General features: G+C 33.0%; 1 protein-coding gene across 1 annotated transcript; it reads left to right on the top strand.

The window, feature by feature from the left end:
• The first annotated feature begins 12,998 nt into the window (after window positions 1-12,998).
• Window positions 12,999-13,682, top strand: LOC129891325 (uncharacterized). Its single transcript, XM_055966636.1, has one exon. It carries the CDS (start codon window positions 12,999-13,001, stop codon window positions 13,680-13,682), a length of 684 nt encoding a protein of 227 aa, XP_055822611.1.
• Window positions 13,683-14,100: the final 418 nt, after the last annotated feature.

Genomic DNA, 14,100 nt, shown 5'->3' with positions numbered 1-14,100 from the left:
ACTTGGACCTTTGCTAAACACCCCCACACTTTGAAGTATTTCAAGTTGGGTTTTCTTCCTTTCCATAGTTCATATGGAATAGTTTGTGTTTTGCTGTGGGGTACTCTGTTGAGAATTCGATTAGCTGTAAGGATAGCTTCCCCCCACAAGTTCTGTGGTAAACCGGAACTTATTAATAAAGCATTCATCATTTCTTTTAATGTTTGATTTTTCCTTTCCGCAACTCCATTTGATTGAGGTGTGTAGGGGGCAGTAGTTTGATGAATAATTCCATATTCTAAACATATCTTTTCAAAAGGAGATTCGTATTCTCCACCCCTATCACTTCTAATCATTTTTATCTTTTTATTCAATTGATTTTCTACTTCGTTCTTGTATTGCTTAAATGCATCAATTGCTTCATCCTTACTATTAAGCAAATATACATAACAATATCGAGTGCAATCGTCAATAAAAGTTATAAAATACTTCTTTCCACCACGAGTTGGTGTAGACTTCATATCACAAATGTCTGTGTGAATCAATTCTAAGGAACTAGAATTCCTTTCAATAGATTTATAAGGATCTTTAGCATACTTAGATTCAACACATACTTGACATTTTGATTTATTGCAATCAAAATTAGGCAATATATTTAAGTTAATCAGTTTTCGCAAGGTTTTATGATTGACATGTCCTAAACGTGAATGCCATAAATTATTTGACTCAAGTAAGTAAGAAGAAGCTTGAACTTTATTATCATCAACAACCATTACATTTAGTTTGAAAAGACCCTCAGTGAGGTAGCCTTTTCCTAGATACATTTCATTCTTACTGACAACTACTTTGTCTGAAACTAAAACACACTTGAATCCATTCTTGATAAGAAGGCCGGCAGACACCAAATTCTTTTACATTTCTGGAATATGATACACTTTGTTCAGCGTCACCACCTTGCCGGATGTCATTTTCAGAAATACTCTCCCATATCCTTCAATATTAGCAGTTGCAGAATTTCCTATATAGATCGTCGCATCAGGTGCTGCAGGGGAATAAGTAGAGAAGGCTTCTCGGACTGCACACACATGCGAAGTAGCTCCTGAATCAAGTCACCATTCTTTGGGATTACCTACTAGGTTGCATTCTGATAGCATTGCACACAGATCATCAATACCTTCTTTATTTTCCACCATATTGGCTTGTCCCTTTCTCTTGTCCTTTTTCGGAAGACGACAATCTGGAGCTTTGTGTCCAACTTTCCCACAATTATAACAATTTCCCTTGAATTTTTTCTTGTTCTGCTCCTAATTCTTTCCAAAAGGTTGCTTCCTTTTCTTATTCTTTGGAGCAGCATCTTCAACGATGTTCTCTCCCATAATTGTTGAATTTCCACGCAACTTCTTTTCTTTTGTTTTGTTATCTTCCTCAATCTTGAGACGAATCACAAGATCTTCCAACTTCATTTCCTTACGCTTGTGCTTTAGATAATTTTTGAAATCTCTCCATGAAGGAGGCAACTTTTCTATCATTGCAGCCACTTGAAATGCTTCATTAACTATCATACCTTCAGCAATAAGGTCATGAAAAATAAGTTGTAGTTCTTGAACTTAGGTTCCAACAGTTCTGCTATCTATCATTTTATAGTCTAGGAACTTAGCAACCACAAATTTTTTCAAGCATGCGTCTTCAGTATTGTACTTCTTCTCAAGTGCATCCCATAATTTTTTAGAAGTTTTTACAGCACTGTAGACATTGTACAAATCATCATCCAAAGCACTTAGGATGTAGCCCTTGCATAGAAAATCTGCCTGTGTCCATGCCTCATTAATCATAAATTTTTCATTGGCCGGCATATCAGCAGCGGATACAGGAGGATCTTCGTTAGTGAACTTCTGCATACCAAGAGTGGTAAGCCAAAAGAGCACCCTTTGCTGCCATCCTTTGAAGTTGGCTCCAGAAAATTTTTCTGATTTTTCTGTCGGTGGCACAGAAGTGCGGCTTGTTGCAGCAACAGTCGCAGAAGTAGTAGCAGTATCACTTGTCATTTCTTTTCACTGTTAAAATAGACAAACTGTCTTAATATTTCAGAATATCAGACCTTTTACAAAAACAACGACGAAGTTTTTATACTCTTCAAATCATTGTACAAGTATGAACTTTAATATTCCAACGAAATTTTTATACTCTTCAAGTCAGAATATTTATTTCATACGGAGTAGAAAACCACACGGGTTTTAGTCTCTAAAAACAGAATACAGTTTAATCAAAAAAAACAAAAATAACAATAATTTCCTTAAGATTGTTAGTAAACTGTATTGGAAAATATTAAAACAGTAACAACAACTAAAAGTAATAAAACAAAGAATCTGGGAAATTAATGCAAGAACAAAATCGAGCCCACTGACTGCACAGTGTGTCCTTAAGGAAATTATTCCCCTCAAAGTACCCGAGGTTTTGGAATCTTTCCTCCCAGGATAGAACGATTTACTCACCAAAGTAGAGGTACTGCAAATTTTGGTGACTGCGAACCACTCGAAGATTGTATATCACACGAATTTAGAAAGTGCAGAAAGAAGAAGAAGAAGATGTTGTTTCAGAATTTTTCGTATTGAACATTCTGAGGATTAAGAGACATATATAGATTGTTTGCACCTTTTAAGAAAAGGCACCTGTTGGGAAAAGATTTGCCTGTTGAGAAAAGATTTGCAACTTTTCGGACAAGGTTGCAACCTTTCAAAAATCTGTTGGAAAAACGGAGGGAAATAATTTTAAATTAATCCGGGAAAGAAACGGGTCGCGGGTCAGGATTTTCACTTAATTAATTAAATAAATAAATAATATTAATTAATTAAAATTTAAAGGAAGTTTGGTCCAAAAAGATTATCAATCAATTGACCGAAGCCGAAGCCGAAGCGCCGAAGCGCCGAAGCCGAGCCGAGCGCGAGGGGAGACCCTCTTCTTGACCCTTTAGCAACATGAAGGAGTCCTTCTACTTTTAAGTAGGAGACTTTTCATTTCCACCATCTATGTGGGACCAAAACTTATTTAATAAAGCAAGAGAGAACATATCATTTTCCTCTCCACTTCTTTTTCCCTCAATTTCTCATTCAAACTATCAATTAAACCCAACACGTATATATATATTTATATATATTAAATGTTGATCAAAGTCAGTACCTCACATAATTTAAATCTTAAAAGAGAAAAATATGCATAAATTATAATAGAAAAAGCAATTTATATTTAATGATAATAAATTCGTAGGAGTATATTTCAATGTAATGTAAGTGTGAATGATGAGTCTCCTTGGTCATTATATTTCAATGTAATGTAAGTGTGAATGATGAGTCTCCTTGGTCAAATCTCACATAATTTAAATCTTTATAGAAAAACGTGCCACATAAATTATGATAGAAATAAGTAATTTGTATTTAATGATAATTCATATAAATCAATGTAATATAAGTGTGAATGAGTCCATTTTGAATATATGTGTTTCAAAATCTTGACTGAAATTTGAAAAACTTTTGTCATTAGATGTAACTGTCAGAATAATAATCATGTGTCTTGTAAAACTAAATTTATAGTATGTCACGACATGAAAATTGTGACATGTAAAAACAATTGACCGTCAATTTATGCTCATCCTTTGGTACATAAACTTCATAAATAGAATTTATTAGATATTACAACTAAGTTTATAAACTCCTATTTAAGGAGATTAATATTAATCACAACTTCATAATCTAAGTTATACATTACCACCCTCTCTTCTCATTAAGTTTTCAAGAATCCAATTCACTAGACGATTTCCTTTACACACACATAACAAAATGACTCCAATATTATCTTTTCAATACTCAATTTTGATTTTGATATCATCTCTTTGGATGTTGATCCAACCAGGGCTTTCATGGCATGCTCCATCTACTGACCTGTCTGAATTTTACTCGATGCCACAATGTTGGATGGCCATGGAAGAATTGATGGTCTGTGGTTATAAGATCTCCGCGATTCTTGGAGGAAACTCAGGTGATGGTTCTATGAACATTGGTGACATTAGTGTTAAGTGTTGTAAGGCTATCAATGATGTTTCAAGTAAATGTGCTTTTGAGGGTGTTAATCCACTAAACGCTTTTATTCCTCCATTTGTTAAAGATTTGTGCTTTGGAAATAATAAGGAAAACCTTTTTAAACCTAATTATCCTTTGTAGATGATTCATTTCACCCCTTGAAAAATTCCCTGCTCAAGAACAACCATGTGTTACCTCGCAGGCTTCATCGTACCTTGCCTATCCGTTCCCGACTATTTATACCTACTTACAATCAATTGTCTTAATAGGAGTCCTTTTTTTCTTCATTTTCAATTGTAGGATTGAGATTGTCTTATAGTATTGCGAAGAATGATAGTCTATACAGTCAATCTCAACTTGTTTAAGAATTTAGACTTAGCTTTTGTTATTGCTAGAGTCAAGTTATGTTTGTTTATCTTCATAATATTTTCCGCTTGATTGTTGTGGGATTTATATGAGGATTTGTTGTTCCTTAGAGTTGTTGAAGAAATGTATTATGAAAACTAGTTGTCATTTGTCATCAATTATATAATGCTAGTTAATTAATTGGAGCTCCACATAATTCAAAAGTATATGTTTGACTCTTTTTCCTTTTAAAATAAAATTGAATAGACTCTTGAAACTGAGAAGTGATAGATATAAGATTAACTTGGAATGGAGTAATTATCTGCTTATTAGGTGAACAAAATATTAAAAGAAACGTATAACAATCAACACATTAAAGATACAAAGCGTAAAGTATAATCTAGTTGATTGAACATGTGATCTCTTAAATGGGAGGTCTCAAGCTCAAAACTCTTGCCCCTGCATGTTTTCTCGGTCGAGCTCCTCACACGGAATTTGCTTAGTGCGGCGTATTTCGCTTGTGTGGTTTATGAACTATTATATTTAATGGAGATTTACCTTGTGCACACCAAAGAATAGTCACTGTGGATTCTCTCCTAAAAAAAAATAAAGAAGATACAAAGTGTAAATGTAGAAACTGTTTATGCAATAAACTCTCATTACACTAAATAAATGTGTTATTATAAAATGTTTTATAGACAAAAATATCCTTGTGTCCACATATATAAATACCAAACTCCCACATCCAAATATATCCACTCCAACAAATTGCCCTCTAAGAAAACTACTAGCAAAAACCAGTCCCCATACTTCTCTAATATTACAATGTCTGGCCCTAAAGGTTTTAATTCAACAACAATAGTAACAATTTTATGCATAATAACAATGGCGATCACGTCTATCTTTGCTCATGTTGAATTTACTGGATCATCAAGGCTCAACGAGAAATTACACTCCCTCCGTCTTTACTTTGAGCCTTCAAAAACTCGTCATATCAATCAAATCGATAAGTTTTAAATTTAATTTGAGTGTCTAAGTTTGAACTAATTAAACAAGTTCAAACTGGAATCGAAAGATTAAATTATGATATGTTGCGTAATCAATAATAATGCGAGCCTATTTTGATCTAATTAGTCAATATTAGACAAAATATATTTATTGAGTCAATAGCTATTCCTCTAAAATTAATTCAACGTACTTATTTGATTCTCTTAATATGTTACCCTCTGAACTGAGGAGGATGTAGAATGTTGGTTGTGGGTTCATTCGAACATAGTAATTTAGACTCGGATATATGTACTCCTTCTATTTATATTTATTTGTTCGCGGTGAATTTTATATCTCTTATAAAAAATAATAAATGAGGTATATTTTACTATAATATAATACCATGATCATTAGAATTTTAATAGAATGATTTAGGGAGTGAGTATGTAATGCTGAAGATATTACAAAAGTTTTTCTTTTTGATATGCTAAAGTGAACGAATAAAGGTGAAAGTCATGTTTAGTATAATAGATAAAATAAAAAAGAATCAAAGAGCATTAAAAAGTCATAAAAATATTTCAAAATCAAGCTCATAAAGTTCAAAATCATTTTTAATTTTACTTTTCTTTTTTTAAAAGAAAAAAAAACTTTGAACCCGGGTATGAATTTTATCTAAGATGACATTATTTTCCCAATTTTTTCACTCCCTCCGTTTTAAATTATATCTCGTAATTCTTATTTACACATTCTTAAAAAAATATTAACTAGGAGATTTTATTTTTGACTATTTTATTGTTATTTTTATTTTAAAATATAATTTATTTTTATGTCACGCCGCGGGAGGGTACGCTAAGCGTAGCCGGAACTCAGGGACTATTGCTAGTCCACAAGCAAACCACTTGGACTGTCACACATTCATTCAATCAACACTCTATCAACGGAAGACTTAACTCATCAAGAAAATAACTCAACATGATAATCAAATAGAAAACTTATATAATAAGGCCAAAGGCCAACAATCTATCTAATCCAATCAACAAGACTAGTATGAATGAAACTAGCCAAAAGACAATATCCAATCAACACATCAACAATCTAGTATATGAAGCCTCTATCAACTGTCTAAGTGGTGTCAATGACAGGTTCATGGCGACCTTAATCAAAATAAAAGTAAAAGTCTAAACTCTAAACGTAAATGATAAAATAGTAGTATCCTCTGAAAGCAAGGAGGACTCACCAATCAGCTGGAATTTGGAAAAGATCTTCAATGGTGCGCCTATTGATGATCACTAATATCTGTCCCTACATAATTAAATGATGCATGCTCAAATGAACGTCAGTACATGAAATATACGTGTATGTAATATGGCAGAGTGAAACATGCGTAAGATAGAATAACATCAACTCAAGTTAAGATAGAATAACATCAACTCAAATAACTCAATCAATAGTAAGGAACTCAATCAGGATGTCATAAGTCTAATGCAAGAGTAAGGTTTAGACAGAGACCAATCATATACGATCCAATTCAATCCAATCCAATCAGAGTACTATCAAGACCTATATTGGAGTTTTTCTTATCCGACAACTATCACTTATGAGTCAGTGATAGTACAATAAGTCGATGTTGTTGACACGTCCTCTCAATACTTTGCCAGGATAAAGAACGAGTCAACCAATCAAGGATCCAATAATCAACCAAGTCGTATCATGACAGAACAATAAAATAGGGAAACATCCGACTTAACGGTTCAATTCTCTCCTACATTTGACTACATAATTATTGAGTTCGAGTTGTTACTTACTCTTACCCAATTCGGTACTCGATACTCCTCCCAAGACTCAATGCTCATAAGACAATCAATCTTAATCAAACCAATCAATAAGTCTTATATGGACTCTTATTAATTCACCAGTTCTATCCAATCAATTATCCAATCATTCCCAATTATTTATTTAAGAGTAGTTTGGACAATCATTTATGACAACATTCGGTTGAGACCATTCAATTAGGTTCAATTATGAAGATATAAAGGACTATCAAGTTTCATCAAGACTATCATCATGCTCACATCCCAATCACAATAATGCATTCACAAGTTCAAGGCTAGGGGTGTGTATCGATCGGTTCGGTTCTGTTCGGTTTTAAGTATTATCAGTTCGGTATATTGATTTTTGGTTTCTAAATAAGCTAAACTGATAACCAAATCAATATGATATTTGTTATCGATTTTTGATTTATCGATTTTTGAATTTAACGGTTCAATTTTAGGTTTAACCAATAAGAAAATACTTTTAAAACAAATATACGATTCCTAGAGCCGTCGTAGCAACTTACAAACCCTTGCTGCTTAACCTAAAATAGCAAAGCCTAAAGGATAAATACTAAATAGTATGATATACTGATTAACTGATTATATATTTATATTAATATTTTTGTTTCATATTTGTGTATGAGTAAAAAACTAAAAGTTAAATTAGTAACTATTATAGTCTTAATAGGTTATCAATTTATCCAATAATCCAATATTATAAAATTAATACTGAATCAATAACCCAATAATTATTTTTTTATAAAACCATTAAATAACTGTTAATCTAATAAAACTTTTTTCGGTTCGGTTTATCGGTCGATTCGATTTTTGCACACCCTTATTCAAGACTCTAGACTCAACCTTAGGCATATACATCCAATATTAGTCCAAATACTATTAGGATTTATGAAATAAGTAGTTTAAATCATTTGTTCAATAAAAAAGTTCGTGAAAAACATCAATTACGCAATATTATGTAAAATATGTTAAATTTAAGGAAATTCTCAAGAAACACAATCATAGGGACTCAATTCATTCACAAATCAACCTATAACTATTATGGGACACATGAAAGAACAAGGTTCATGCTTTAGTTTAGCCTTACATATCTGGAACGACGATTATCTACTCAAAAATTGAACATCTCGCTTGAAATTCAAGAACCCTAGCTCTTCTCCTCCACTCTACTCCTCGCTCTCAAAAGTTTCTAAAGGTGAATGAGAAGAAAACCCTTTGGGTACTGATAAAGGGTTAAATTTATTCCCAAAATGGTTGGGTTAAGTTTGGGAAAGGTAGAGAAAAGACTGGGATGTCCCTTACTGAAATCGAAAAACGTGCGAACAAAATACACATAAAACGCATTCGTGAAGTACGATTTATGACCAATTTAGATTTTGGTCAGATTTCGGGAAAAATTGCATTGTGGGGAGCAAGTCCGCGACGCAGACTGATTGATCACCCTTTTGAAAATGCAATTTTGCCCCAAAAAAATATTTTTTAATCCTGTTGGCCTAAAATTCAATCGAGACCAATTTTTCATATAATTCTTCCTCCTGATCGATTTCCGGCCTCATATTGGCCAAAAAAGTTAGGGGCATACATTATGCGAGCACGCTATCCCCTAGGGGTGCTTTGATAAATTTTGAAATATAACATTTTATTTAATATTTATCTATTTATTTGTCATCTTTGTCAATTAAGGAGTTTGTAGTCTTACAAAATTATTTACTTTTTTTTAACATGACACATTTAGTACACTAGATTTTGGAAAACTATTCTTTTGCAAATTGAGGACGTGTTTTCTTTTTTATTGTTATATACTTATTTTGTTTTTCATTAAAAAAAATATAAAGTATCATTTATTAAGTTACCTTGATGAAAGAAATGTACCACATCAAATCAGGACAAGATCCTAAAACTCTTTTATATGGCTTGTACAATTTTCATCGCATTGAACAAATTTTAGGATTGAGTTTGCTCAAGGTCTATTTTTCATAATATCATAGTCTAACATATTAGGTCCGATGTAAACCTCGAAACTTCTTATTTGAGTTAGGCAATCCTCCTTCATAAGAGTTAGTTTTTGGACTTATGTTAAGCCCAAGATCCATTCATCATGGTATCATGATCATACCCGTTGGATTCGATATTGGGCCCCAAACCCATGTCGAGGGATTGTGAAATATATTTCTGATTCATGATTGTGCTCTTTTCCGTTCGTATAGTGTTTGGGCGTGACCGAGATGATGAAATAAATATTCTACATCAGATCAATAAAAGATCTCAAGATTTTTATACAGCTTGGACAATTTTCCTATGAACTAATTTTTGGGAGCTGAGTAAGGCTCAATGTCCATTTATCACACCCCTATTTATTAGATGTTTCTTGAAATTGAACTCTATTAAGAAGAAATAATATTTTAAGAGTATAAGGAATGAACATGTGAAATAGTACAATTAAAGTACTAATTATTGTTCTGTATTCCTAAAATAATAATTATTTTTAGGGATAAGTTTATCTTGCTAAAATGACACTTATTTTGAAATAAAGAAATAGTCATTATTTTCTTTAAATGTCGACATAGCTTACAAAAAATTATACCTATACATATCTTTTAATATAGGTATTTCATATTTGTAGCTGTAACGATCTGTTCTTGTCGTTAGAATAGGCCAATGGGGAAGAGTTTTGGGCCAGAAAACTTCAGACAGTAAATTCAAAAAAACTTAGTCTTGATTAGATAGGCTGATAGACAGGACGATACAGAGAATTTACGGTTTTACGAAATTGCATTCGGGCGAGTAAAACTCCCGGAATCAAAGTCGGTGTGAAGGATATATTTTAATACATTTCGGAAAGAGGATATGTTGTAAAAGGGGAGACTTGGAGACTCTTTACGAGCTATCTGGCTTCGTCTATCCTTCCAAAAAGGGGTTTTTGCTGCCAAAGCGGGGCCGGCAGAGCGGGATGGATCCCACCTGAGCGGGGATAGTTCTGGGACTTAAGTCCTTAAAAACCTCAGAACGGTTCTTTTCTGCAAAAACAGTTCCTAAGTCTTCAAGAGGCGACCTAAGACGATTTTCATTGATTTTTCATGGATTTTTACGCTTAAGGTAAGGATTTTACTCCCTAAATTCATATTTTAATTCGTAGAACCTATAAAGTATGGTTAGGTTAGTAATCATTTGGGGGGGATTTGAACTGAAAATCTATGGTGGAAAATAGCTTTAGGGTGGGGTTAGGATCATGGGTTGACCTAAGGTGTGAAATTATGTTATATTTCCTGATAGTTAAGTCATTGTGTTGATCCTTTATATGTATTTACTGTTTTCTAGACCAAGAACGAGAAGAACGAACCCAGAAAGGAAAGGCTCTTGCATTGTAAAGTTGTTGAAGCTTGAATTTAAATGGTCTAGTTTCCTATATGTATTTCACATATTTGTTAAATTACTTCATGACATGCATGTATGTATATGAATAGGAAAACATGTTAGATTATGTGTGAAATGATCACTTGTTAGTCTATTTTTGTGATGAATCTGTTCTTGGTGATATAAAAACTGTAAATTCTAAATGTATTTGTGATTGTGGTATGTTTGGATTGGGTGTCACGTTCTGACACATAATTGAATCGGGTGTCACGTTTCGACACATATTAGGATCGAATGTCACATTCCGATACAAAGTTAATTATTTGTAGGTCACTTGAGAGGACCTTTGCGTGAAGTTATAGCACGTGAAAGACATTGAGTTGTGATATTGCTGATTATGGGTGAACTTGAGATTAGTTGACTTATTCTGTATGTGTATATGTCTATTATATTGAATTTACTTGTCTATAATCCACTTACTGGCTAACCGCTTGATCATACCAGTACATCGTTGTTTTTGTGTATTGATATTACTCTTGCTCTACCTTTTTGTTGAGTACAAGACATATTCAGTCGACTGTGGAGAGACGTCGTCTAGATAAGTGATTGTGTTTTCGAGTTTAAGGGTGAGCCGTTCCTTCAGGCTGTCGTGGACTCTATCGTTATTTATAGTCATTTTCTTTTCTAGGACTTAGATGTTTAGACAATGGTTATTTGTTACTGGTTTTTATTTGGAGTTGGAATCCTGTTCTAGACTTGTTAGTTTTCAGAATTTTGGTACGATGACTTTCAGTTCCTAGGATATGTTCACTTCCTCACATTTTGAGTTTATAACTAGTTAGTTTCTGAGTTTATGGGGACTCAGCATTTATCTTTGGCTTAAACCTGCTTCCACATCTTTAAGTTGTGTATACCTGCGATTATTGTTGTTAGGCTGTTTAGAATAGTTCTCCCACCGGAGACTTAGAATGGGTGTCAGTCACGACGGATCGGGATCGTGACAGTAGCTTTAGTACACCATCATCTCACAATGCTTTTTCTGAACGCATCTAATTTTCATTAATAATGGGAGATTTAAATATTAGATAGAGTTTAGACTTTACAATTAAAAATTATTGAGTGGATTATTTACTTTAAAGGAATACTAGCACATATGTGTTATATAAAATATTAATAGAGGAAAAAACTAAATTGCTTAGATGTAAATACATCATTTAGTGTGAAAAAATAAGGTGTGATACATCATGAAACTTCTTAAACTTGTAGATAAATTTCAATTAGACATTCAAACTATTATTTGTTTTAATTAAACACTTAAACACATTATAAAATATTCATATTAATTAGCTAGGCACATTCAATTTAAATTTTGAAAAATAACTTTTGTGTGTTCTTAAGTGCTCATTGCGTAAATAGTCACTTAAAATATATGACAACATTCTTTAATTATTCGCATTATCCTTAATAAGCCGTAAAACTTTAAGCCGCTTCCGTTGTGTTTAGTATATATGAAGGAAAATATTTTCTAAAAAATATAAGTGGATTTCTTACTTATTTTTTTTTATGTTCGGTATATATGCAAAAGATGTTATATATCCTAAAATCATTCATATATAACCTATACAAATACTATGAGTGATGAGAGTTGTGTTGTGCGGATGAACGCTACATATGTGGGGTAAAGATGAGGGGTTTGGAGGGTGGGGAGGACACAATTGATTGTGGAATGCCATTTGTAAACTTGTTTTTTCTACTTCCATTAAGGAATAAAGAAGTTATTTTCTATTTTTAAACAATTTATTTCGTATAAAGTATATTAATTTTTCGGCCAACTAAATATAAAAAAATTGGTTCATACGGAACACACCCGACATATTTTATATATGTGGTTAACATAACTACCTAGCTAATAGACTCTTGAGAACCTGCACAATTTTTTTTTTCCAAAAGCATGTAATAGAAATACCTTATAATGTGCTTATGACTCAATGAAAACAAGTCGTAGTTCAAACGTCTAAATAAAATTTACTCATAAATTTAAAAATAGTCGATGTATAAGCCAAAAAAATAACGCATTAATACATGGGAATTAATTTTTGTTAAAATAATATTTAAAAGTTTCACATAATCTGATGATTTTATTTATAGTTTTGACTACTAAATTTAACCTATGTAAGTTTGAATAAGTTCAAATAATATATTTCACATTGATTGGAGTAACGGTGAATTGAACAGATTAAATATATATTGGGTTGTTCCACTTGATTAAATTTATGAAAACAGTTTATGTAATTAGAACATTTAATTAAACATGTCATTAAATTAAACTGCAATCTTAAAAGCTAGGGAAATTAATGGAAAGTTAATTGTAACGTTATTTTCACATGATAAAAATAGAAATTAACCCAAGATAGCTAGAGGCAAAAAAATGTCTCTAGTTTCTATCATAAATATGAAAATCATATTCGTTTTATGCTTATTAATCGCGATTGAACCTACACTTCGGCACGTTGTTGGCGTCCAAGGTTCCGGGCCGGGCTTCTCAGGTGGTTTGGGCGTCCAAGGTAATGGGCGGGCCTTCTCATTTGGTTTAGACGGCCAAGGTTCCGGGCGGGCCTTCTCGTTTGGCTCGGGCATCCCAGGTTTTGGGCCGGGCTTCTCATCTGGGCTGAATAATGGTGGGCCATTTTTTTGGAGTTTTAATGGGCCTGAGGCTGATAAGTGTCTAGCAACTCTTAGAAATACTCCAAATTGTATCCAAGAAATACTTGGGGCTTTGTTCAAAATACCATTTCACTTTATTGGGCCTCCATTTCAATCTATTGGGCCTCAATGTTGCAAAGTTGTTATAGATATTGAAGATAATTGTTGGCCCAAGATTTTTCCGATAAGCCCGCTTTTTCCTCTCACACTCAAAAATCTTTGTAACACACAGGGTCAGGGTCAGGGTCAGGGTCAGCCTCCGACTGAACAACAACAACCGTCTCCTCCGTCTTCACCTCAACAAGATTCATATCCAAATCCACTTCCGTCAACTTTAACTCCAACTTCATCGCCGCCTCCACCTCAACCATACTCGTACTCATTTTCATTTGGAAATAAAGGAGATTAAGAATGGGCTTGTTGGAGAATAGGCCCAAATTTGAGTTTTGGGCCTATCATACCCAAGTCCTTAAAATAAGCTATTGGGCCTTCGACCCACGAAGAATTGAAGATTTCAACAAGGAAGTGGTTTTCACCATTTATTTCTTATGTAATTAACAAGAAAATAAGATCCTATATTGTTGTCAAACAATTCTTCGAGATAATCGATTTTTTGTTCCAATTTATGGATTTTTTTTATAGGACATCCAAAAAAGAAAAAGAAAAAAAAAACAATATTCTCTTTTTCCTGAAATGTTTGACAATTTTCGTTCATAATTAAGTGAAATTTGACTAACATTTCAATGAATTACATGTTAAGCAGGTAATGTTAATTCAAATAACATATTGATTTCGGCTTGACATATGCAATAAATAAAAAAAATAGC

Source organism: Solanum dulcamara, chromosome 6, assembly GCF_947179165.1.
Source record: "Solanum dulcamara chromosome 6, daSolDulc1.2, whole genome shotgun sequence".
Lineage (NCBI taxonomy): Eukaryota > Viridiplantae > Streptophyta > Magnoliopsida > Solanales > Solanaceae > Solanum > Solanum dulcamara.
Note: the sequence above shows the minus strand (reverse complement) of the source record. Positions and strands in the feature narration are given on the sequence as shown.